General features: G+C 38.1%; 1 protein-coding gene and 2 pseudogenes across 28 annotated transcripts in view; all 3 read left to right on the forward strand.

Annotated features, from left to right (window-relative positions):
• Window positions 1–27086, forward strand: part of IFT88 (intraflagellar transport 88) — a 124648-nt gene that overhangs the window by 20932 nt on the left and 76630 nt on the right. For 18 of the 28 annotated variants that reach the window (XM_034936405.2, XM_003833018.5, XM_024925288.4 and 15 more), the window contains 10 exons: window positions 1815–1871; window positions 2973–3026; window positions 3631–3694; window positions 4349–4418; window positions 8227–8317; window positions 9092–9196; window positions 10726–10828; window positions 11522–11636; window positions 13773–14001; window positions 17116–17186. In XM_034936405.2, coding sequence (XP_034792296.1) covers window positions 3009–3026; window positions 3631–3694; window positions 4349–4418; window positions 8227–8317; window positions 9092–9196; window positions 10726–10828; window positions 11522–11636; window positions 13773–14001; window positions 17116–17186 — 866 coding nt within the window. In that variant the 5' untranslated portion in view covers window positions 1815–1871; window positions 2973–3008. The remainder of the gene's footprint in view (window positions 1–1814; window positions 1872–2972; window positions 3027–3630; window positions 3695–4348; window positions 4419–8226; window positions 8318–9091; window positions 9197–10725; window positions 10829–11521; window positions 11637–13772; window positions 14002–17115; window positions 17187–27086) is intronic. The other 10 variants (XM_057299631.2, XM_057299633.2, XM_034936396.3 and 7 more) reach the window with 3 other exon arrangements.
• Window positions 17349–26858, forward strand: LOC129393702 (solute carrier family 35 member E1-like; annotated as a pseudogene).
• Window positions 24212–24389, forward strand: LOC112436944 (U2 spliceosomal RNA; annotated as a pseudogene).

Below are 27086 nucleotides of genomic sequence, written 5' to 3' on the forward strand. Positions count from 1 at the left end.
TTGCTTTTTTTTTTTCCTGGCTCTTGTATATTTCATTTTCTCTCCTTACTTGCCTTCTTTTTTGCTTGTTTTTTATTATTCCATTTTCTTTTTCTGTTATCTTGGTAGTTTACGTTCTCTGACTATTCTTTTAGTGTTTCCCTAAATATTATGATACTCATCTTTAACTTTTTAAAGTCTAGTATAAATTAACAGTTTTACTACTGCCTGGACAGTGCCAGGATTTTATATTATTTTTAGCTATTTTTCAGTTCTAGAATTTCCATGTATATTCCTTTTTTATAGTTTTTAGTTCATTTTCCGTTGCTATTACTAATCTTCTAATTTATTGATCATGTTAAGCATAGTTATGTTAAAGTCTATGTGTGATATTTCCATTATATGTACCCACTTCTGAGTTTCTTTCTATTCTTTTGTTTATCTTGGCTTTTGGTCAGGTAGTCTTGCCTCTTGTATGTCTGGTTGGTTTTAATTGAGGGACATTATAAATGAAAAATTTTAGAGATACTTTATGGCTCTATGTCTGCACTACTCAGTATGAGAGACACTAGCCACATGAAACTATTTACATTTACATTATTTAAAACTAAAATAAATAAATTCTTGTTGTACTACTTACATTTCATATGTTCAACAGCCTTGTGTGGCCAATGGCTGTCTTATCAGAAAGGGCAGATACAGAACTTTTACATCACTACAGAAAGTTTATTGGATAGCACAGTGCTAGAGGATCTTATCTTTCACTGGAGAGAATTTACTTTTACTTATGGTACTAGCAGCAGTAGGAATCCATGATCACCTTAATCCAGTCGGGTTTGAGATGATTCTGAATTGGATGTCAGCCCTTATGAGGGCTAGTATACTATTATTTACCTTTTAGTCTTAGGGTGTAGCCTTTTGAGATCACAATCTGAAGCCTGGAGGATTACCGGGGCTGCGTTCTTGGCAGGCCCTCATCACCAGTGTTTATCCCTTCAGGCTGTGAGTCTCAAAAGCTGTGTCCAGTGTCTCAGACTTGCCTTTGGAATTAACAGATGCCTCTAGGAGGAAAGCAGGCCTAAATGTGGGCTCACCTCTCTAGCCTTCCCATCTCTTCTTTATTTTCAGACCTTGTAATTCTTCACTGTCTTGATGGTTCTCTAATGTATTCACACTTAAAAAAAATATTTTGACCCCATGTATATTTTTTAATAGTTCTTAGTGAGAAGGTTTTTAAGAACAGTCCATCATAGCCGAAAGTAGAATTCCTCTGTGAGTGATATTTAATAAATATTTCTAACAGTTCTGCCTAACAACTAACATTTTTAGTATACTTTCACCGATGTGCTCCTATTTGATTCTAACTACAATTTTGTGATCCGTATACTTTGTATTCTTATTTAAAAGATGAGAAAACTGTAGGTTCAAGGAGATTAAATAAAGGTATCTGTTATAGGGATAGCTGAGATTCAAACCCAAGTTCTCAGACCCCAAATCTTGTGTCTATTGTTTGGCCTAGTGGCTAGCAGTAATAATTATGCAATAAAATGTTTAATTCGTGATGGTTGCAAGCATGAAAACAAATCTTTCTTATCGGCACCTCAAATCGTTCAAAAGTCCCCTTTCTCCTTTAAAATGAATTCCAGAATGAGTCTCCTTCTCACATAATTAAAATACCTGAGCTCCCTAATATTTAAGATAATTTAAAAGAAATCATTCTAAGTATTATATAAATATTTCTTTATTTATGAGTCTATATTTTCTATTTCTTTTCCAGTTTTCTATTATATAGCTCAGTCTGAATCCTGTTAACTATGTTCTTTTTCCTCCCCAAGATAACTGCTAAAATATCAAGCACGGCAGTTACTAGACCTATAGCTACTGGATATGGGGTAGGTTTTTGTAAGCTGAAAATATTAAGATGCTTTTTCTCATACAATAGTTCACTTTAGGCAGTTCTGAATAATTTTATTATATCTTAGGTCATAATCCAAATATATTTTCTATTTTGGATACTTACAAACATTATACAAGTCTAGTGTGATTAATAAATTTGAATATTTTAGTCATTTTGATTTGTAAGTATTGGAAAATATTTTATTACCTTTTTCCATTTGTAAACCCTGTGTTCGTTGACTTCCTTTCATTTTCTACATGATACAACCAAGTCTCGTGTATTCCATTCATATATTTTATGTGAAGTTAGATTTTATATAAATGTAATAGTGTATATAATTGGGAAACATTTACTAATTAACAAATATAAAATGTAAGAAAAGTGTTTCAGAAGTGTGTATTTGGGTCTTATATTAGAAGCCTTTGGAGGAAAGATACATCAAACTCTATAAAAGTTATAAACTTTTTAATCTTGTTCAAATTACCTGTAATTTGGATGTTTTAGCTTATATGAAATAACAGGAATGAGAAAAATGGAAGAATTAGGTGGAATAGCTTTTCTTAGTCAAAAAAATATCTTCAGAACCTAGAGGTCCAGGGCACTTGCCTTTATAATGTTCCTTTATATGAGTGAAGAAAGTAGCCTTGTACATAATATAAACGTGTGTCATATGAAACATGCTTTTATTAGTTAGCCTGAGTGTGTATTACTCATAAATTTGATTTTTGGTGGTGTTTCAGAAAAAGAGCAAACTTTTTCCATGAAGGGCTAGATATTTTAGGCTTTGCAGATCATATGTTCTCTGTTGCTACTATCCAACTCTGCATTTGTAAAGCAAAAGCAGCCACAGGCAATGTGCAAAGGAATGGGGCATGGCTATGTTCCAGTAAAACTTTATTTACAAAGACCATGGGTTGTAGTTTGCTGCTCCCTGTTTTATAGTTTTATGGTTTTACCCTATACGCCCAGGAGGTACAAGGAATAAATTATGTTTGTTTATTTGCCGATAGAATGAAGAAAACTTCTATAACTTGGTTTAAACATTTAAGGCAGATATTTTTAGGAATCTTTTTAACTTAACTTTTCTGTTTACTAGTCCAAGACATCTCTGGCATCATCAATAGGAAGACCAATGACAGGGGCTATTCAGGTATCTCTATTGGATGCATGTTCATTTTGTGCCTTTCTTGTGACTTGGAATTTACTACCAAAGTTTTTTTACTTTATTATATTATTTTAAAATATTAAAGAAGATATTACTTATATAGTGACCCAGATTCTTTAAATTGTGGGCTAAAGTCTACATACACTGTTGTAAATCTTTGAAGGCGAAGTCTCTTTAGATTTATTTACTCAGGTATCAAATGAATTCCCATTGGGGTGTGGACATAGAACTGATAATTGCTTATATGATGTATTCTGGGGCCCATTTTTCCTGTTACCATTTACAACAATTTCGGTGGTTTCTCTCATAGGCATGTAAGAGACCAACCAAAAGTAAGAGAGTAGCTGGCTAATAATAAGCTGATTAATTTTTTTTAAAACTATAGCCCAATTACATCAAAGAATTGAAATTGTAAAGGGGAGAGAGGACATGATTGATACATGAGGAGGTAGAAGTAAGGAGTAAACATATAGTGATCGAAAATCAGCATTTTTTAAAATAGGGCTATATTAAGGTGTGTGTAATGTGCAGAACTGTACATAGGAGATAGATCTTATTTAAGAATAAATGATTCCCATTCTCTTTAAAGGATGGAGTTACTAGACCCATGACAGCAGTGAGAGCAGCTGGTTTTACCAAAGCAGCTTTGAGAGGTTTGTTACACTGTCTCTACTAATAATCTTTTTTGGATCTTTTAATCTTTTATCATTTTGTGATATAAATATTACTGTCATTTTAAATAAAATCTAACAATGCCATTGATTATAAGATGCACTGATATTTTAGGTACCATTAAGAAAGGAAAAGGATGATGAAAACCTTTCTGCATATCTGTTGGGGTGGTAATTAAACCATGGTGTAATTTGTCAAAATGCATTGAAATAATATGTAGAAAGTTAAATGATAATTTAAAAATAAAATTATAACAAAAATTAATGTTTAGTATGCCAATAAGGAAAATTAAAAAGCCAATAGCAGGTTATAAGACATGTGACTGATAATTTAGAGTTGATAATAGAGATAGATCACTGTGGAAGAGAAAGTAAATGCTGAGAATATCTTATTTTTGTTTTTAAGTTTAACACATGTATTATTTACATACCTTTATGTGTGTTAAAAATCTTACCAATTTCCCAGTATATGAAATGTTTATGTAGACACAATGTTATCTCCATTTAATAAATAGATAATTGAAACCATTTAATAAAGAGGTAAATGAAATAGCTTATGCGAGGTTTTATATTTTCATATATTCTTCGATTTTGCTGAGTTACAAATTGAATATTAATTCTTGAATTGTGTCTCAGGCTCTGCATTTGACCCCCTTAGTCAGTCAAGGGGCCCTGCTTCCCCTTTGGAAGCCAAGAAAAAAGATAGGTATGTAAGTCCTTATGTTGTTGTTTGTTGTTGTTGCTGCATATTTTAAATTTTTATTTTCCAAATACACAATTTTTTTTTTTTGAGATGATATCTCACTCTTGCCCAGGCTGGAGTGCAGTGATGCGATCTTGGCTCACTGCAACCTTCATCTCCCAGGTTCAAGCGATTCTTCTGTCTTAGCCTCCTGAGTAGCTGGGATTACAGGTGCCTGCGACTACATCCAGATAATTTTTGTATTTTTGGTAGAGATGGGGTTTTGCCATGCTGGCTAGGCTGGTCTCGAACTCCCAATCTCAAATGATCTGCCGACCTCAGCCTCCCAAAGTGTTGGCATTACAGGCATGAGCCACCACACCAGCTCACATAATTACATAATTATGTGAATTCCATAAGAATTACATAATTATGTGAATTCCATAAGAATTACATAATTATGTGAATTCCATAAGAATTACATAATTATGTGAATTCCATAAGAATTACATAATTATGTGAATTCCATAAGAATTACATAATTCTTAATCTTTAAAAAGTTTGTGTCAGCAGAGTAGTAAACAAAAAAATCATCCCTAGTTGCCAGAACTAACAAAATTAAGAATAGCCGTATGTATTCTGTGCAATTTTATTGTGATATTATATGACTTGAAGTTATGGTCTAATTTTTTATCAGGGCCAGTATTGAGTCTCCTGACAGCCAAATGGGGTTGTAAATGTTGTAAGATATGATTATCTTGAGAGGACATTTCAAGGGAAAAAATTAAGAGAACACATGAAATTAATTTGTCATATTATTGAGAAATTTAATTTTTTATAGAACAAACTTAATTTTGTGCTAGTGGCTAGACAGTAGCCAAAAAGCTATGGTATACATTTAATTATATACATCTGCTGGTATCCAAGTACCTTGATGTATACATTTTACAAATAGTAATAAAAGCTAACATTAACTGAGTCCTTGCTGTGTGCCAGGCACTTTTCCAAGTACTTTCCCTATGAAAACAGAGCTATTACTCTCACTAGTTTATAAAGAGGGGAGCTGAAGCCCAGCTATCTTAACTTTCTAAGGCTACTAAATGACAAGGCTTAGATTCAAACCCAGTTTTTCTAGTTCCAGAGCTTGGGCTCTGGAACTAGAACTGGAATTAATCACTATACTGTTTTGCTTCTATAGAATATATGTTTTTAAATTGTAATTCTTTTTTTTTGTTTCTTTTTTTTATTTAAATTGTAATTCTTAAACCCAGTATTTAGGCTTTCGTGTAAATTACGTAATTTCCATTTTTGACTAGCAAGGAACCTCTATAGAAAATCACGTTATTTTTTATCTTAATTAATGACAGCACATTAGCTAATAAAAGCATTTTTTATTTAAATATTATGTCATTCATGGTCCTTTTGGCTGCTAATAACAGAAAACATGTTTAAAAAAAAGTAAGGCCACAGGCCGGGTGTGGTGGCTCATGCCTATAATCTCAGCCTTTTGGGAGGCCAAGGTGAGAGGATCACTTGAGCCCAGGAGTTCAAGACTAGCCTGGGCAACATAGCGAGACCCCGTCTCTACAAAAAAATTAAAAAATTAGCTGGGTATGGTGGCACACACCTGTAGCTCCAGCTACTCAGAAGGCTGAGGTGGGAGGATGGCTTGAGCCCAGGAGGTGGTGGCTGCAGTGAGCTGTAATCATACCACTGCACCACAGCCTGGGTGACAGAGCGAGACCCTGTCTCAAAGAAAGACTTAAAAAAAAAAAGACATATACATAATTAACAAGAAAATTTATTATCTCACATAATAGGAAGTCTGGAGGAAGGGAAGTTCTGGGGATGGTTAATTTAACTGCTCAGTAACATCATCCCTGGTCCAGCTTCTCTTTGTTTCCCTTGGCTTTCCCCAAGCGCCTGCCGATCATTATGATGCCAAGAGAGTGTTGAGAGTTCAAAATCTCCATGTAACTGATAAAGTCTAGAGGCAGAATGTTCCTAGTCTTAGGTCTCTTAAAAAGCCAAGAAGATCTTTCTAGCAGCCCTCTACCTGAAGCAGATATGCCTTCATTTCTCAGTGTGGAATGCATCAAATGCTCGTGGCTGAACCAAACACTTGGCAAAGAGAATGAGATTCTCTTGACTTGCTTAGATTCTGCATGCAAAGAAGAAGGGCGGGTGGCAGGCTCTGTGTGGGTAGGTAGCCAACAGTGCCTGAATATAGATTGCATTTTTTTTGCATTTGATAGGGACAGGGTAAGTTACTTTCAGTGTCTTCATAAAGTTCTCTTACAGATTTTTAAGTTTAAAATTCTATGTTGATATTTTGAATTTAATAATAAAATCTGTAAGCAACATTTAAGACATACATTCAAGTGTTTCAGACAACTAGAAAATAGAATTCTATACTTCATGTAACCTTCATAAAACTACCATCTATTATGCTTACTGCTCAGTTAGAATTTTACAGATCTTTATAAACTAATAAACTTTGTAGTCTTAGTCCCAGGTTTCCTCAAAGAATATAATTTTATAGAAAAAGTTATGCTGCTCAATTTATTTCTATATACTTTTATAAAGTCCATTTGTAGAGAATTAAGAGAACTACTATCTATTCTGATATAGCCGTAGTAAAATTTTATTTAGGCATTGATGTGTATTCAGAGTATTGTTGTATTTTGCCAAAAGAAAGTGGTAGCAAAACAACATTACTGTTATTTTGAAAGGTAACTGATTTGGGAATACTTGATTTGCTATTAATAGAGCCAGGATTTTTAAACTTCTTCACCTCATTAGAAACTTTCTCTATGGCCAGGCATGGTGGTGCACGCCTATAGTGTCAACTACTCAGGAGGCTGAGGCAGAAAGATCGCTTAAGCCCAAGAGTTCAAGCCGTAGTGCATTATGATTGTGCCTGTAAATAGCCACTGCACTCTAGCCTGGGCAACATAGCAAGAACCTGTCGTTTATTTTTATTTTTATTTTTTTTTTGAGGCAGAGTCTTGCTCTGTCACCCAGGCTGGAGTATGGAGTGCAGTGGCGCAATATCACTCACTGCAACCTCTGCCTCCCAGGTTCAAGCAATATTCTCCTGCCTCAGCCTCCCAAGTAGCTGGGATTATAGGTGCCTGCCCCAACACCCGGCTAATTTTTGTATTTTTAGTAGAGGCAGGGTTTCACCATGTTGGCCATGCTGGTCTCAAACTCCTGACCTCAAGTGATCTACCTGCCTCAGCCTCCCAAAGTGCTGGGATTACAGGCAGGAGCCACCACGCCTGGCCATGTTACCTATCTTGACTGTTGTTATTATTTTACTATTATGAATAATTACATGATGTAGTTGTTAAAAACAGTACTACATTTGCTCTTTAATACCATGTATACATTTGTCTTATCTATAACTATTCTTAAAGTTTAAATGCACATCGTTCAGTGTTGAAAGTAAATTAGGCTGGGTGTTGTGGCTCACACCTGTGATCCCAGCACTTTGGGAGGCTGAGGAGGGAGGATCGCTTGAGGCCTGGAGTTTAAGACCAGCCTCCCTGGGCAAGATGAGGAGACTCTGTCACTACAAAAAACAAAAACAAAATTATTCATGTATGATGGCATGCACCTGTAGTCCTAGCTACTTGAGAGGCTGAGGTGGGAGGAGATGACCTGAGCCCAGGAGTCAAGACTACAGGCTGCAGTGAGCTATGATTGTGCCACTGCACCCCGTCCTCGGCAACCAAGTAAGACCTTGTCTGTAAAATAAAATAAAATAAATTTTAGTATAGATTTTTAGAGGTTGAATGATTTAAATTGTACCTGCTTTTGTCTTTAATAGCCCAGAGGAAAAAATAAAGCAATTAGAGAAGGAAGTAAATGAGTTGGTAGAAGAAAGCTGTATTGCCAATAGTTGTGGAGACTTAAAATTGGTAAGTTCATAAACAAGATTCAAAATTATGAAGCATTTATAGATGTATGTCTGCTTTTATACATACACCGTATGTATAGACAAATATTTTTGTTTGCCGTTGACTGGTCTTAGGATAAGAAGCAATTATTTTGAGAACCAGGAATTGTAACTCAGTTTCATAAATTTGAATGTCAGAATAATTGGCTGGTTTTGTAATTTTTGACATTGGTCTTTTCAGTAGGGAAAAAAATTCTAATGTATTGGTATACTTAACTTGGCAGCCTGGTGGACTATTGGATTAGATAGCAATATGCTGCTGAAAGGTGTAGCTACCATGAGCCACACACAGTACTAAGGGCTGTTTTCTTCTTGAAGTCTCTCTACTATCAAATATTTTTTCCTAAGTAAACTAAAAAATTAGTTTGCTTTTTGGGAATCTAACTTTGCTTTTTAAATATCAATCTTTTCTTTTAATTTGCTTTGTTCATGTTACTTTGATTGTCATATCATATAAATATAATTTCTGTGAGTTATTGGATTAATGAATACCATTAGAAAGAAATGTTCACTTTAAAAAGCTGCTTTTATTACTCATAGAACTGGGGCTTTTTTTGTCATTCTAAAAAACAAAAAGTCCCTTTCCAAGGGAAGTTTCTGGTAAGAGCACACAGGGGTGTCTTGAGGAATCTGAGGATAGAAAATGAATTCATCCAACCTTCATGTAGATATTTCTCAAATGCATAAAAGTTGATGAACACTCAAAGGAAGTTACAAGGTATAAATCTGATTTCAGGCCTTAGAAAAGGCAAAAGATGCAGGAAGAAAAGAGAGAGTCCTGGTGAGACAGCGAGAACAAGTTACAACTCCAGAAAATATCAATTTGGATTTAACTTACTCAGTAAGTATTGAAATATAACACAATTTTTAAATAAAATTTTGACTAGGGTTAATGGGTTCCAGAGTCTTTTTTCTTTTATTTTTAAAATCTTACTGGTCTTCAGGTGCTCACAATTAGATTAATAATAATCTTTAGTTCATAAAACACTCTTGTCTTTGTTTTGTGCAAAGAGCTCTTTTATTTAGTTATTTAACTAGTTATTTTAGGCTGGGTGCAGTGACTCACGCCTGTAATCCTAACACCTTGGGAGGTCAAGGTGGGAGGATTACTGAGTGAGTTCAGAAGTTTGCGACCAGCCTGGGCAACATAGTGAGACCTCGTCTCTATTTGTTAAAAAATATGTAGCCGGGCGCGGTGGCTCACGCCTGTAATCCCAGCACTTTGGGAGGCCGAGGTGGGCAGATCACAAGGTCAGGAGATCGAGACCATCCTGGCTAACATGGTGAAACCCCATCTCTACTAAAAATGCAAAAAATTAGCCGGGTGTGGTGGCGGGCACCTGTAGTCCCAGCTACTTGGGAGGCTGAAGCAGGAGAATGGCATGAACCCAGGAGGTGTAGCTTGCGGCGAGCCGAGATCTTGCCACTGCACTCCAGAGCCTGGGCGACAGAGTGAGACTCCGTCTCAAATATATATATATATATATATATTTTTTTTTTTGATAACTTAGTTAAGTACCTGCAAACCTACCATGCAATGGCTCTATTTCTTGAAGAGCACTAATTTTAATGCTCTATCAAGGTGGTTATTTTGATGAGATTGTAATGTAGACTTTTCGGTCAGTGATTTTCAAGAACTTTAGGCATATAAAATAATGTTCTATGAGGGTAGTGGGGAAAAAAAACTAATGCCTCTAATTTCTAGCAACATTTATTTAATTCTGAAAAGACACCTCCATAATGTTTGCACTTCTGTTTAAAAGGGTGTATTTTCAGTGGGTAAAGGTTTCATATACTAAACACATAGGAAAAAAAGGGCGTTTGAAATTTTGAAATGTTAGATGCTTACTGTTTATAGCTGATATTCTACGATTCCATGAAATCTTTCAGGGATAATTTATGATGATCATTTTTTACCTTTAGGAACATAATTTACTATAAATTAATTACTTAAATTGTAATTTAGTATATAGAGCTTACTATACAGATTCTTCTGATAGACTTTAAGGTTTAAGATATTTCCACGTTTAATTTATATTTAGTTCACGATCTTGCTTATTTCTTTGATCACCAGCAGCATTAATGATACACATTTATTCTTTGTAGGTCCTCCAGAGATTAATAGATGGCAAATACTACTAAATTAAATAGAATACATAGAAAATTAAGGTGAAATTTAGAGGACAGCTCTTCTTTTCTTAATGTTCATTTGTAATGCAAGATAATTCTTTTGTTTACTTAATTTCATAATTGGCTGAGTATCTTGATATAAGTAGCTAACTTTGTTATAGGATTTTAATCTCTAGAAAGATTATAGGTGAAAGGGGCCTAAAGTGGTCTTATGTGTCTTTTCTATATTTTCTTCCTTAGGTTCTGTTCAATTTGGCCAGTCAGTATTCACTTAATGAAATGTATGCCGAAGCACTTAACACTTATCAAGTTATAGTGAAAAATAAGATGTTTAGCAATGCAGGTAGGTGTACATAATCAGTTTTTCCAATAGATGTAATTCTTTCGTAGTGTTAATTTATGTCTCTTCATTTTATGCTTCCTTAAAATGAAATGATCTATACTCTAAACAAATCAGTATTTATGATAGGGGTATCCTGCTTAAACATACTATTTATATAAAAATCCTTACAGATGAAGAAATATAGTTAGTATGAGGTATATTGCCTAATAGTATCCTGTTATCACAAGTAGAATGAGCCATGGCATCCTCATAGAATGTGCTTTTCCTTATATAAATTTATCCCCAAGAGATTATAGTTTATATTTAGCATTTATATTGTGTAATTTTTTGGTAGCAGTATTAATGTTTATCAGAATGTCGTTTCCTTTAATATTATTAAAATGTATGTGGCATTCTTGAGTCTTTTAAATGTCTTTAAGTTCCATGTTTTCTTAGAAGAACGCACAATAATGTAAAGCACAATAATGTAAATCAGTTGTTTTCTAGCCATAGTTTCAGGAATCTGTCTTAAGTTCCATTTCTTCACAGGAGGTAAGTTTGAAAGGTATAACTGTTTTAAAGTTAGAATTTTAGATAATATCTGAGACTTCATAACTGAGAAATGCTTCAGAGAATATGAATTAAAAGTCATCTAAAATATCAAAGAGTGGAAAAATGAGAGTATTATACATTCATTAAATTTTTTTAAATTAGGAATATTGAAAATGAATATGGGAAATATCTATTTAAAGCAAAGAAATTATTCCAAAGCCATTAAATTCTACCGAATGGCATTAGACCAAGTTCCAAGTGTCAATAAGCAAATGAGGTAAGTTTATAACAATAGATAATAATTGTAAAATTTAAGTGTTTTTCTGAAACAAGATAACTCTTCTGACCTGTTTTCAGTGGGTTGAACATTTCGAAGTGTTTGTACATGAGATTTATACATGTAGTATTTTGATCTGTTCCCTTCTTACTACTTGTACACATTTTTATAATGACAAGTTAAAGGTTAAAGCATTGTATATGATCATATGAAATAAAACTAAGTGACCAATAAAGGGGTTAACCCTGAAGGCCATTACTACCCTGATATAACTTAATGCGGACACAAAATCATAATAGCAGTCCTCCAGAACATATCAATACAAGGCTAGAAATTAAGCTCCCCTTACGTTCTTGCTGTAGCTTGAGAATGAAATAAAGAAAAGGATTACTTCTGAGTCTTAGAAGAGGGGGAAGCTGGGATATTTTCTATTATAATATTCAGGAGCAGAAACAGTAAGTTCTCTTATGGTCTAGTGATAACTATGGGGACATAGGAAGTTTCCAGGATATTTACTGATCATAATTTCCCCTAGGCACAGTACAGTTTCTTTGTGAAAGTTAATTTATTTGCAATACCATCTTTTAAGATCATTCGTTTTTGAATTTTACATAATATCTCATTATCATTAGCAAATATTATCTAACTTACAGAACACAATGCCCTTGAAGTACTTTTAAGCCAGGTGAGACCAAGAATTTGAGCATTTTAGAAAAAAAATTGTATTGAGTAACATATATTAAGTGCTTCATAATCAATAATCAAGACAATGGGTGCTATAATAATTCAGTGGAAGAAATCATTATTGAGAACAAGAATGATCAAGAAAGGCTTTATGAAGGAGGCATACTTGATATTGACTCTTTAGGAGGAGAGAAGGGATAACATCTGAGAAAAAGGCAACACCTGAGACCAGTCAGGGAAATAATAGTCTTTATGATCTGATCAGAGAATTATGAATAAACTAATTGAGTTGAAATAGAGGGATTATATTGAGGAGTGTTTAGAAATAAGGTGGGATCACATCCATTAGAATGGCTCCAATCAAAGAAACAATAAGTTTTGGTGAGTATTTAGAGAAATTAGAAACCTCATTCACTGAGATGTCAAATGGTGCAGCTACTTCGGAAAACAGGCAGTTAGCTGAAAAAGTTAAACACAAATTTACCATGTGACCAGCAATTCTGCTTTTAGGTATATACCCAAGAGAAATGAAAATATAGATTGTCACAAAGGCTTTTACACAAACATTCACAACAATTATTCATAATAGCCAAAAAGTAGAAACAAGACAAATGTCTACCAAGTAGGCAATGTATAAATAAAATATGGTATGTATTCATACTATGAAATGCTATTTGACAAAAAAAGGAATGAAGTACTGATACATGCTACAAAATGGAAGAATCTCAAAAAATTATGCCAAGTGAAAGAAGCAAGACAAAATATCACAAATTGTATGACTCCATTTATGAACAATGCCTAGAAGAGACAGAGAGACAGAAAATAGACTAATGGGCCGGGCACGGTGCCTCATGCCTGTAATCCCAGCACTTTGGGAGGCCGAGGCGGGCGAATCACCTGAAGTCAGGAGTTCCAGACCAGCCTGACCAGTATGGTGAAACCCCGTCTCTACTAAACATACAAAAATTAGCCCGGCGTGGTGGCATGTGCCTATAATCCCAGCTATTCAGGAGGCTGAGGTGGGAGAATTGCTTGAACCCAGGAGGCGGAGGTTCCAGTGAGCAGACATCATGCCACTGCATTCCAGCCTGAGCAACAGAGAGAGACCCTGTCTGAAAAAAAAAAAAAGACTAATGGTTACCTAGGGCTGGGAATAAGAATGGGGAATGACTGTTAATGAGCACAGGTTTTATTTTTAGGGTAATGGAAATGAATTAAAATAAGGATGTGGTTATAGTTCCACAACTATATAAATACAGCAATAATTATCGAATCATATACTTAAAATGAGTGAATTTTATGGTATTTATATAAAGCTTTTATCAATAAAGCTTTAACAAAACAAAAACGAAGTAAAGTGGGAGAGGAAAAAAGAAAACTATTTGTGAATGGTTTGAATGCCATACTAAAGAGTTCAGAATTTTAAAGCTAATCCATGTCTTTTTCTTTTAGGATTAAAATAATGCAGAATATTGGAGTTACATTTATTCAGGCTGGTCAGTATTCAGATGCTATTAATTCATATGAGCACATAATGAGCATGGCACCAAATCTGAAGGCAGGCTACAACCTAACTATCTGTTATTTTGCTGTTGGAGACCGAGAAAAAATGAAGAAGGCATTCCAAAAATTGATTACTGTTCCATTAGAAATTGATGAAGATAAATATATTTCACCAAGTGTGAGTATGAAAAAGACATTTCTGTAGCCACTTCCCACTTATCTGTGCTTTTCTGTTTTCAGAATGAGAAAGCCGGAATAGATGACTTCTTGGGTTTTTCCCAGGCCTGTATCAATGTGTTTTATTATTGATGTATTTCATTTTTTATTTAAATTGGGTTGAGAATGAGACTCTATTGAAATGGGGTAGAGATTATGGTTAAAACAGACTGCACAATTTTAGTAAAAAAATCATTAAAAATAAGATTCCATGTCATTCATTAAGCATAATATCTTTTTTTTTTTTTTTTTTTTGAGACAGCCTGCCTTCCAGGCTGGAGTGCAGTGGTGCAGTCTCAGCTCACTGCAATCTCTGCCTCCCAGGCTCTGGCAATTCTCATGCCTCAGCCTCCTGAGTAGCTGGGATTACAGGCATGCGCCACCATGCCCAGCTAAGTTTTTTATTTTTAGTAGAGAAGGGGTTTTGCCATGTTGCCCAGGCTGGTCTTGAACTCCTGGCCTCATGTGATCCACCTGCCTCCACTTTCCAAAGTGCTGGGATTACAGGTGTGAGCCTGGCCAAGGGTAATATCTTGACCAAGAAACCTCCAAATCCTTATTTCACCTATTAAGAGCCATTGTGGAGCAGAGGGAACCTCAACTGTGTATAAATATATCAAGAGCGAAGGCTGGGCGCAGTGGCTCACACCTGTAATTCCAGCACTTTGGGAGGCTGAGGTGGGCAGATTGCGAGGTCAGTAGTTTGAGACCAGCCTGACCAACAGGGCGAAACGCTGTCTCTACCGAAAATACAAAAATTAGCTGGGTATGGTGGTGGACGCCAGTAATCCCAGCTACTTGGGAGGCTGAGGCAGGAGAATTGCTTGAACTTGGGAGGTGGAGGTTGCAGTGATCTGAGATTGCACCACTGCACTCCATCCTGGGTGACAGAGCAAGACTCTGTCTTGAAAAAAAAAAAAGTGAAATAAATTCCTTATCCTTACTTATAGAGTGGAACATAATGCAGTTATCAAAAGTCATATTTTCAAACACCTAGGGAAATATTATATAATGTTAAGTGAAAACATACAGCTATGCACACTTATACATGAACGTAAACTGGAAGAATTGACACCAATATAAAACAGTAGTTTCTGAGCTATGAGATTGTGAATGCTTTTGAAATATTTTCCAGATTTTTACAAATAAAATATTGGCATACTGTATATTAGTTTAAGGAAAACCATATGAAATTGCCTCTATTTGTAGATAAAAATGGTACATTTTCAATTTCACAGAGTTGAACTTTTAATAGATTTTCTTAATAGATTATATTAGCTGGGCATGGTGGTGGGTGCCTGTAATCCCAGTTACTAGGGAGGCTGAGGCAGGAGAATCACTTGAACCCGGAAGGTGGAGGTTGCAGGAGCTAAGATCACACTATTCACTCCAGCCTGGGTGACAAGAGCAAAACTCCATCTCAAAAAAAAAAAAAAAGATTATCAGAGTACTGTAGCATAGTGGGTAAAGAGTATAGGCTCTGAAGCCAGATGCCTTGGCTCTCCTACTCAGCTCTTACTCTCCCTGTGTCTCAGTTCTTTTATATATGTAATGGGATTAACTATTATAACCTATCTTACAGGGTTAAGGTGAGGATTATAGGTGAGGATTAAATGAGTTAATGCATGTGAAATGCTTAAAATAGTACCTGGCAGCTGGGCACAGTGGCTCACACCTGTAATCCCAGCACTTTGGGAGGCCGAGGTGGGAGGATTGCTTGAGCCTGAGAGTTCAAGATCAGCCTGCGCAACATGGCGAAACTCCATCTCTACAAAAAAATACGAAAATTAGCCAGGCTTGATGTTGCACATCTGTAGTCCCAGCTACTTGGGAGGCTGAGGTGGGAGGATCACCTGAGCCCGAGGAGGTCAAGGCTGCAGTGAGCCGTGATCACACCCCTGCACACTAGCTTGGGTGACAGAGTAAGACCTTGTCTCAAAAAAATAAAAAATTAGCCAGCCTGGTGGTGTGCACCTGTAGTCCCAGCTACTCTGGAGGCTGAGGTGGGAGGATCATCTAAGCCCGGGGAGGTCAAGGGTTTAGTGAGTTGTGATCACAACATTGCTCTCCAGCCTGGATGACAGAGTGAGACCTTGTCTCAAAAGTAAAATAACAAATAAAAAAAATATATATTAGCCAGGCGTGGTGGCACATGTCTGTAGTCCCACCTACTCGAGAAGCTGAGTGGGAAGATGGCTTGAGCCCAGAAGTTGAGACTGCAGTGACCCATGATCATGCCACAGTGCTCCAGTCTGGGCAACAGAGCAAGACTCTGTCTCAAAACAAAACTAACCAAACAAAAAAAAATGTATGTGAAAGATAGTTAAGTGCTGGGCAAATGTTAATTATTATATATTATTTTCATATTGAGAAAAAATAATATATGTTGTAAAATCATCTGTGTTTTTAATGGGGAGTAGAGATATGGATCATACTAAGTAATTGATGATTGAAGCATTTATATTTGAGTTTAGAATTAAAGTATTACATATTTGTACTAACAACCCCAGCTTCTGTGTACTTGGTCCTAATCTTTCCATCCTGATCCTTTTATCAGCTTCTTAGAATAGGTTAGTTCAATGGAGAATGTGATTGGTAATCAGAAATATGAAAAAAGAAAGTTCTAATTTACATAAGGGAAAATAGAAGGATTAATTTACTCTCCCTTTTTTAAAACTAGTTAGTGGGGAGGCTTATTGGAAATTCAAGTTCGTGGCTGGACGTGATGGCTTATGCCTATAGTCCCAACACTTTGAAAGGCTGAGGTGAGCAAATTGCTTGAGCCAAGGAATTGAAGACCAGCCTGGGCAAAATGGTGAAACCTCATCTCTACAAAAAATACAAAAATTAGCCAGGCATCATGGCATGCCCCTGTAGTCCCAGCTACTTGGGAGGCTGAGGTGGGAGGATCACCTGAGCCCAGGGAGGTGGAGGCTGCAGTGAGCCATGATCATGCCACTGCACTGCAGCCTGGGCAATAGAGTGAGGCTGTATCTCAAAACAAAACAAAACAAAAATTAAGTTCTTGCTGTTTACTTCTGAATTATTCTTTTTTTCTTCCATTTTATTTTACCAGGATGATCCTCATACTAACTTAGTAACTGAAGCTATAAAAAATGATCACCTCAGGCAAATGGAACGTGAAAGGTAATATTTTAAACTTAATAACGTAGTTATTAATTACATTATTTAAAATATTTAATGTTTAGTATTAAGATACTTAATATTTGAAACTTAAAATAATTTAGTTTTAATTTTTATAAAAGGGTTGAATGTGCATTCTGTTTCTTACAGAACTTGTTATATTCAATATATTTCTTGAATAGTGCTATTATTTCACCATTTTTGTACTTACTGGTTCTCTTTTCTCATTCAGAATAATCTCAGTGCTCGTGCTAATCTCAATTACTCAATCTCAGTTATTCTGTCAGTTGTTTCCCTCTGCATTTGGTACATTATTGGAACTTTGTTTATCTTACCTTTATTTCAAAAATGACGTCTTTATGTTTTTTTATCCTGCCTCACAATTAAGGATCAGCTCTCAGAGACAAAATTCTATTTATTTCATTTCTTCCTTCCTCTAATATGGTACTACAACTTGTTTCTACTTACAACACTTCTGACACCAAATGTGTGGTTTTTCTCACACCAACAACCAATTATCCATCTCCCTGGACACCAAGGGCTTAGTCCCACAAGACTACTACCCTGTTCCTCACTACAGATGCCAGTTGTAAGCCTGTAAGCCTGGGCCTCCTGAACTCCTGACTGACCTGCTATGAATGGAAGGCTCCCACTACCCCCTCCTCAGGGTCAGTAGTTTTCTAGGAGAGCTCACAAAACTCAGGAAAATACTTTATTTGTACTTACCACGTTATTATAAAGGATACAACTCAGAGACAACCAAATGGAAGAGCTGCATAGGGCAGAATATGGGGGAAGTAGTGCAGAGCCTCTATTCACTTTCTGGGTGCACCACCCTCCCAGCACCTCCGTGTGTTCATCAACCTGGAAACTCTCTGAACTGTGTCATTTAGGGTTTATATGTAGGTTTCATGATGTAGGCATGATTGATTTTTATCATTGGCCATTGGTGATTGAACTCAGTCTGCAGCCTTTCTCCCTTCGCTGGAGATTGAGGGTGGAATTAAAAGTACAACTGGGGTGGTGTCAGAAAAGGCCAAGTGGGGAGCTAAGACTTTAACCCCTAAAGCCTGTTCCATTCCTCTGGTGTCAGTGGATGACACGTGGGGAGCCTGGAATTCCACCACTACCCAGCAGTACTGAAGCATCCCCCAACCCTTTCTCCTTGGGTCGTGTCAGAGGAGGCTTAGTGGAGCGTCAGGGCTTTAACTGTCACCCAGTTGTAACAAAGCCCTCCTATCATGATGTTAGTAGGACGGACTATTTGGGAAGCAAGAACTCCCACCCTGCCCAACAGATACAAGGACCCCTCTGCCTATTCTGGGTGTCAACGGAGGCCATGTGGCAGGGGCTGGATTTCCACCTTCACCTGGCAGTGGCAAGGTGGAGTGTCTCCTTCCTCTGCTGGAGTGGTATCCAGAAAGCCAGCTAAAACAATGCTTAAAATCCAGGGTCTCATAATTCAGAAATGTCCAAGTGTTCATTAAGAATCATTGTTTGCTGGGCACGGTGGCTCACGCCTGTAGTCCCAGCACTTTGGGAGGCTGAGCCGGGTAGATAACCTGAGGTCAAAAGTTCGAGACCAGCCTGGCCAATATGGTGAAACCTCATCTTTACTAAAAATACAAAAATTAGCCAGGCATGGTGGCATGTGCGTGTAGTCCCAGCTACTCAGGAGGCTGGGACAGGAGAATTGCTTGAACCCAGGAGGCGGAGGTTGCAGTGAGTGCTAAGATAGTGCCACTGCACTCCAGGCTGGGTGACAGAGCAGGACTCCATCTCAAAAAATAAAATAAATAAATAAATAAAATAGTGTGAATAGCCCTATAAATCTTAAGGACATTGAATGATGCTTTTAAAACTCTGAAAAAAGAAACCTATCTCTAGGCCCAGATGGGTTTTACTGGAGAATTCTATTAAGAATTTATATCAGGGGCAGGAAGGGGCAGCCACTTGGGCAGGATGGCGGCGGCTACAGTGGGCAATGTGGTCAACTAGGTGATCCTGAGTGCTTTCCCGTTCCCGGTGACTGTGTCCTTGTGCCACATCCTGGTACTGTACGTGGGGCTCCTGCTGCTGCTGCACGCCTGGCGCTTGCCCCCTGCACCGCCCATCTCAGGCCCCAGGCCCAGTCTGCATCCGTTGCCTGGCCTGCTGCTGCCGCTGCGCTTCTACCCGCACTGCGTGCTGCCACTCACCTTCGGCAAGTACTTCGCGTCCCTGTCAGTGCACGTCAGCTTCTGGAAGGTGCCCATGTCCTATGCACACACCATTAAGGCCACCATGCCCATTTGGGTGGTCCTCCTGTCCCAGATCATTATAAAGAAGCAGAGCAACAAGGTGTACTTGTCACTCATCCCCATCATCAGCGGTGTCCTGATGGCCACGGTCACCAAGTTGTCTTTCGACATGTGGGGAGGCCGCCACGCTGTGCTTCTTGCTTCAGAACATTTTCTCCAAAAAGATCTTGAGAGATTTGCGGATCCACCATCTCCCGCTGCTCAACATCTTGGGCTGCCACGCTGTTTTTTTATGATCCCCACCTGGGTTCTGGTGGACCTCTCAGCTTTCCTGGTCAGCAGCGACTTGACTACGTCTCACAGTGGCCCTGGATGCTCCTGCTTCTGGCTGTCAGCGGCTTCTGTAACTTTGCCTAGAATGTCATTGCCTTCAGCATCCTCAACCTCATCAGCTCTCTGAGCTATTCAGTTGTCAATGCCACCAAGAGAATCATGGTCATCACAGTGTCCCTGATCATGCTGCCCAACCCAGTCACCAGCACCAATGTCCTGGGCATAATGACTGCCATCCTCGGGGTCTTCCTCTACAACAAGACCAAGTAAGATGCAAACCAGCAAGTCAGGAAGCACCTCCTCCTGGCACCACAGTGGACCTGAGCAGCAAGGAACATCACCAGAGCCCACTGGAGAAGCCCCACCAATGGCCTCCTCTTCCCCCAGCACGGGGACTATCATGGCTGCAACAATATCTTAACAGACCACTTCCAGTACAGCTGGCAGAGCTACCCACACTCTTAGTTTGAACCACTATGACTTGTAGAGTCCAGAGGACAGGACCAGACTGTTCTGCGACGGCTTCCCCTGCCCCCACAGCAGTTTCAGAAACTTCTGACATCCAGTGAATGTACAACCCAGCCGAGGGAATGGTGTATAACTCTTCATCAGAAGCACCGGGGTTCCCGGCGCCCCATGAGCCACAGGAGGATGCGTTGCCTGCAGCACAGACGGCTGTGGGCTCTGGGCAAACCTAAACAGACACTGGTGTCTCATGCTCTTTCTTTCTGGAGACTGTCATCTGAGGGCCGGGTCCCTGCCGAGATCTTGGCCACGTTGTACCTTTCCATGTGGAATTATTCCCCAAACGGTGTATCTCAAAACACTTGTGTCTGCATTCCAGATAACATTCAGGACCCTGTCTGGAAAGCTGGGATCGCTGTAGCTGTAGACCATGGGCTGGCAGTGGGGGTGTCCAGGGCGGTGCTTGAGAACGTCAGACTGGCCATTTTAATTCCCCGGCTCAGATACGCATAGGACCAACAGGGTCACTGAGCAGACAAGGAGCCTGTGAGAATCATTCAAAAACATCCCCAGCCACAGAGATGGATCCGGTTTCCCAGTCATCCCCTTAATAGTTTGAAGTTCCTGGCAAAGGTTCCAAAGTGAAAAGCGATTGCAATTAGCATCCAATTCTTGCAGCCTGGTGCTCTGCCCTGCATGTCAGAGTTGGCATCCGGCTGGATCCAGAGGAAAGGGAAACTGCTCTCTCTCTCTCCTCTGCCTCCACTTCTCTTGGGGTAACAAAAAGGATCTTCGAGAAATCATGTTCAGTATTTCAAGCTCTATTTCTATGGCACTTATCTTTTGAGAGGAGTCTTCACCTCTTCAGTGATGACTTGGTAGGTTGTTTGGTAGGGAGATCTTGATTTTCTGAGGATGTTGCATTTTTCTAGGGAATATTTTGTAGTTGTGTGTGTGTTTAGCCTCGATCCCCATTACCCTATGCGTTAGGACTGGCTTATGGGTCAAAAACTGTTTTATTTCTAAATGTTTAAAAACAAAATTCCCACTGGTGATGCCTGTGTGACACATTTTGGTATTTAGTAGGAAACAATGCAGTGTTTCGAAGCTTCGAGAGAAGCTTCAAAATGGACACAATTGCTGAAAACAGAATGAATCATGAACATTATCTCAATGTTTTGCATAATAGACAAGACCACGGCGTTTTGGTTCCCTGACCTGTTTTGTGTTTATGTTAGGATCTGAATCATGTTCTGGGTAAGGGGAGGAGGAGCGAACACTGCACTAAGATTTGGTTTGCCAAATCAGATTCTTTGGTCAAGAGTCAGTTTAGGGCTGGGTGCGGTGGTTCAACCCTGTAATCCCAGCCCTTCGGAAGGCTGAGGCAGGTGCATCACTAGAGACCAGCCTGGCCAATGTGGTGAAATCTGTCTCTACTAAAAAGATGCAAAAATTAGCTGGGCATGGTGGCACATGCCTGTAGTCCTAGCTACTTGGGAGGCTGAGGCAGAAGAATCACTTGAACCCAGGAGGTGGAGGTTGCAGTGAGCCGAGATCATGCCACTACACTTCAGCCTGGCCAATAGAGTGAGACTCTGTCTCAAAAACAAACAAACAGAAAAAAAACAAAAAACAAAGAACCAGTTTGGGTTTTGGCAGAAATCACATCAGGAATATTACATGACCCCAGTAGGTAACCCTGAGTGCTCAGGTCTGAGCTGAGGTCTGTCTTTTATGGCTTCATGAAAGGACTGTGCCCTCAGGGAGGGGACCATGGCTTGGCTTGTGGGGTCTTGGTGATGACTGCCATCTTTCTTCATCACCGCACCCAGCTTCTTGCTGGCATTTGCGAGGAGACAGCAGCAGATAAGAGGTTCACCCTTTATCTCCCAGTGAGCAAGATGCTTCCCTGTTCAGAGAGGAAGTAACATTGCTTATGCTTGACTGCTGTTTTTTTTTTTGTCTTTTGTTTGCTTTTCTTTTGATTGGAATTCTGTATTTAAGATGTTAAGTTGTGTCAGCTTACATATGGAACATTCCAGGAGAGGTGACTGGCCCCCCACCCTGCTTGGCAGTGGATTTCTGCATCACCAGCTTCAGAAGTGTCCCTGTTCGCTAGTCTGTTGTTTGCTTGCTTTGTAAATACTTTGGTCCCAAGCTGAGATAATTGCTGTGTAAAACGGGAAGAGTCAATCTTGAAGGGTATTATTTTTCAGAAGAATTTGCCGTGTGCCTTCACCGAAGGCAGTCAAGTCTGCAGTTGGATTTTTCTCACTAGGGAATGACAGGAAACGGGGATAATTTTGCACTGTGGATATATTACAGGAGTTGTCTATACGATTATAGTACCTGATTCTTTGGACATATCATTGAACTCCGAAATGAATTCAACCTCCAGGTTTAATGAAATCTCTGATGTTACTGGAAAAAAAAAAAAAAGGAATGAACATCAGTTCTACATTTCTTTCAGAACCTACTTTCCTTTATGAATGTAGAAGTACCCTACTACCAAAATCAGGCAGTACCAAAAAAAAAAAGAAAACTACAGATTAATATCATACGAATATATGAACATAGACTCAAAAGCAAATTGAAATATTAACAAAATTTAAAAAGAATTATGCATCTGGACCAAATGGGATTTGTCCCAGGAATGTGAAACTGGTTTAATATGTAAAAATCAATTAATATTATACAGGTGGCCAAGCGCAGTGGCCCTTGCCTGTAATCCTAGCACTTTGTGGTACCGAGGTGGGTGGATCACTTGATCCCAGGGGTTTTGAGACCAGCCTGGGCAACATGGTGAAGCCCTGGCTCTACTAAAAATAACAAAAACTGAGGTGGAGGATCACCTGAACCTGGGGAGGTTGAGTCTGCAGTGAGCCGTGATCATGCCACTGCACACCAGCCTGGGCGACAGAGTGAGACCCCATCTCAATAATAATAATTAATAATAATAATATATAGGATATCAGTAGAATGAAGGATGAAAACTACACAACCATCTCAGTAGAAACCAGGAAAATTTTTTCACAAAATTCAAAATGTTTTCAAGATTAAAAACAAAAAGTCCAACAAGAAACAAGTAGAAAGGAAGTTCCCCAATTTGATAAAGTACATCTGTGACAAACTCACGGCTAACATCATACTTAATGGAAAGAGACTAAATGCTAGCCTGGGCAACATGGCAAAACTCTGTCTCTACAAAAAAATACAAAAATTAGTCAGACATGGTGATGTGCACTGTAGTCCCAGTTATTTGGGAGAATTGCTTGAGCCTGGGAGGTGGAGGTTGCAGTGAGCCAAAATTGTGCCACTGCACCCCAGCCTGGGAGACAGAGCATGACCCAGTCTCAAAAAAAAAAAAAAAGACTGAATGCTTTGCACCTAAGATCAGGAACAAGATAGGGATATCCAACTTTTACCAGTTTTTTGTTTTGTTTTGTTTTCTGAGATGGAATCTTGCTCTGTTGCCCAGGCTGGAGTGCAATGGCACAATCTCAGCTCACTGCAACCTCCGCCTCCTGGGTTCGAGCGATTCCCCTGCCTCAGCCTCCTGAGTAGCTGGGACTACAGGCGCCTGCCACCATGCCCGGCTAATTTTTTTGTATTTTTAGTAGACATAAGGTTTCACCGTGTTGGCCAGGCTGGTCTTGAACTCCTGACCTCAGGTGATCCACCCACCTTGGCCTCCCAAAGTGCTGGGATTACAGGCATGAGCCACCGCACCCGGCCCACTTTCACCAGTTCTGTTCATCATCGAACTGGAAGATTCTATCTTTGGCAGTTTGCAAAACAAATAAACTTAAAACTGGAGTTAAAGACATCCAGATTAGAAAGGAACAGTTTAAACCATCTTTTTTCAGATGACATGATCTTGTACATAGAAAATCCTAAGGAATCAACTTTAAAACTGTTAGAATAAATGAGGTTGTAGAGTAAAAAAAAATCAATATACAAAAATCAATAGTGTAGTGCAGAAATATATTAATATCTTCTCAGCTCTGTGGCTAAGATCAAGTGTAGTATTTGTATATCTGATGCTTCCGCTATCCAAGGACAATCTGTTAAATGGATTTTTGGAGCAGGGAGATTGAATAGGACCTTGCTCCATCTGCTGTATGCATTGACCTGGTAGTGCAGTAACTCCAGGAACTGTGCACCCCCTCAGGAAAAAAAGAAGAAATACACTATACACTACCCATGAATTATCCCAAAAATGAAATTAACATTTATAATTGCATAAAAATTATTAGGAATAAATTTAATGAAAGAAATGCAAAACCTAAACTCTGAAAACCATAAAACATGGAAAGAATATAAAGATACTAAATAAATTCTGTCGTATTTTTATGGATAGGCACTTAATATTGTTAAAATGGCAGTTCTCCCCAGATTGATGTACAGATTCAGTGCCACCCTTGTCAAAATTCCAGCAACATTTTTACAGAAAGTGACAAATTGATCCTAAAACTCATATGGAAATGGAAGGGAACCAGAATGGCCCAAACAGTGTTGAAAAAGAAAAGCAAAGTTGGGACTCAAACTAGAAAGCAACATTGATGAAGACACTGTGAAGACAGAGGCATAAATGAATGGAATGGAATTGAGAGACAAGGAAAAAACTCTTACGTTTATAGCCAGTGGAGGTGCCAGGAAAATTTAAGAGAAGAAAGGAGAGTCTTTTCAACAAACCGTGCTGGGAAAAGTGGATATTCTCTTGCAAAAGAATGAAGTTGTACATCTCTTTCACACCATACACAAAAATTAACTAAAATGAACTATAGACCTAAATGTAAGAGCTAAAACTATAAAATTGTTAGAAAAAGAAGAGAAATATCATTGACTGTCGGTTAAGCAAAGGTTTTGTAGATATGACACCAAAAGCACAAGTGACATAAGAAAAAAATAGATAAATTGGACGTTATCAAAATTAAAAACTTACATACTTCAGAGGACGCTATCCAGAGAGTGAAAAAATGACCTACTGAATGGGAGAAAATATTTGCAAATGATGTATCTGAGAGGGGACTTATTTCTAGACTATATAAGTAATGTCCAACTCAATAATAAAAAGGCCAATAGCCCAATTAAAAATGTGCAAAAGATATGAATAGATATTTCTTCAAAATAGATACACAGATGCCCAATACACACATGAAAAGATGCTGAACTTCAGTAATTGCTAGGGAAATGCAGCTGAAAACTGCAGTGAGATAGTACTTCACACCTACTAGTATGCTATAATAAAAAAGAAAATAACAAGTATTGGTAAGAGTGTGGAGAAATTGGAACTCTTAAATGCTGATGGTAGGAGTATAAAATGGTGCTTTGTAAAACAGCGTACAAGTGCCCCAAAAGGTTAAGCATAGACTTACCATATAACCCAGCAATTTTACTTCTAGATATTTACCCAAAAGTAATCAGAGTATATGTATGTCCACATGACAACTTGTATACAGATTTTCTTAGTGATATTATTCATAATATCGAAAAATAGAAATAATCCAAATGTGCAACAATTAATGAAGGTATAAATAATATATGGTCTATCCATAATATGGGATGTGATTCAGCCATACAAAGGAATGAAGTACTGATACGTGCTGTTAGGTTGGTGCAAAAGTAATTGCGGTTTTTCCCATTGAATGCAATTGCTTTTGCACCAACCAATACAATACAGATGAACCTTGAAAACACGATAAATGAAAGAAGCCAGTCACAAAAGACCACGTTTTATGATTCTGTTTATATGAAAGGTATAAATTAGGCAAATCTATAAAGACAGAAAGTAGATTAGTGGTTGCCAGGGAGTGTCTGCTAATGGATATTATGTTTCTTTTTGGGATGATGAAAATGTTTCAAAAGTGATTGTGGTGCTTGTTGCACAAATCTGTGACTATACCTAAACCATTGCATTGTAGACTTTATATTGGGTGAGCTGTATGGTATATGAGTTATCTCCCTATAAAGCTGTTTTTTAAAAATTCAGAAATATGTTTTTAAAATTACACGCCATGACCAAGTAGGATTAATTCCAAGGCTGCAAGGTTGCTTCATTATTTTTAAATCAATCAATGTAATTCACCATACTAACAAACTAAGGAAAAAATCACGATTCAGTAATGTTGAGAAAGCTGTCTCTTATTTCGTATGTTTTTGTGATGAATGAGTGTTGAATTTTGTCACATGCTTTTTCTGTAACAGTTGACATATAACATGGATATTACTCAGCAACAAAAAGGAATGAATATTGATATACGCAACAAATTGGATAGATCTGAAGGGAAGTATACTGTGCAAAAATAGCCAATTCTGGAAGATTATATATAACCTTATTCTTTATATATAACACTTAAATAAATGATAAAATTGTAGAACTGGAGATCAGATTAATGGTTGTTAGGAGAGATGAAGAAGGGGTGGGAGTTGGAGGAAAACAAAGGAATGGAAATATAGTGGGAATATTCTGTTTCTTGACTGTTATCAAAGACAGTAATCTGGTTGTGATACTTGAAAGATGTTACTGTTGGAGGAAACTGGGTAAAGGGTACATGGAATCTCTTATGTTTTACAAATGCATGTGAATCTACAGTTGTCTCAAAATAAAGTTCAAAAGAAAGAATAACAAGATGAATGTTGAATGACTTGGAAAGATTATTTCTTTTCTTTTTTTTTTTTTTTGAGACAGAGTCTCACTCTGTCACCCAGGCTGGAGTGCAGTGGCCCGATCTCCGCTCACCGCAAGCTCCGCATCCCAGGTTCATGCCATTCTCCTGCCTCAGCCTCCTTAGTAGCTGGGACTACAGGCGCCTGCCGCCACACCTGGCTAATTTTTTGTATTTTTAGTAGAGACGGGGTTTCA

The sequence above is a fragment of the Pan paniscus genome, chromosome 14 (assembly GCF_029289425.2).
Source record: "Pan paniscus chromosome 14, NHGRI_mPanPan1-v2.0_pri, whole genome shotgun sequence".
NCBI lineage: Eukaryota > Metazoa > Chordata > Mammalia > Primates > Hominidae > Pan > Pan paniscus.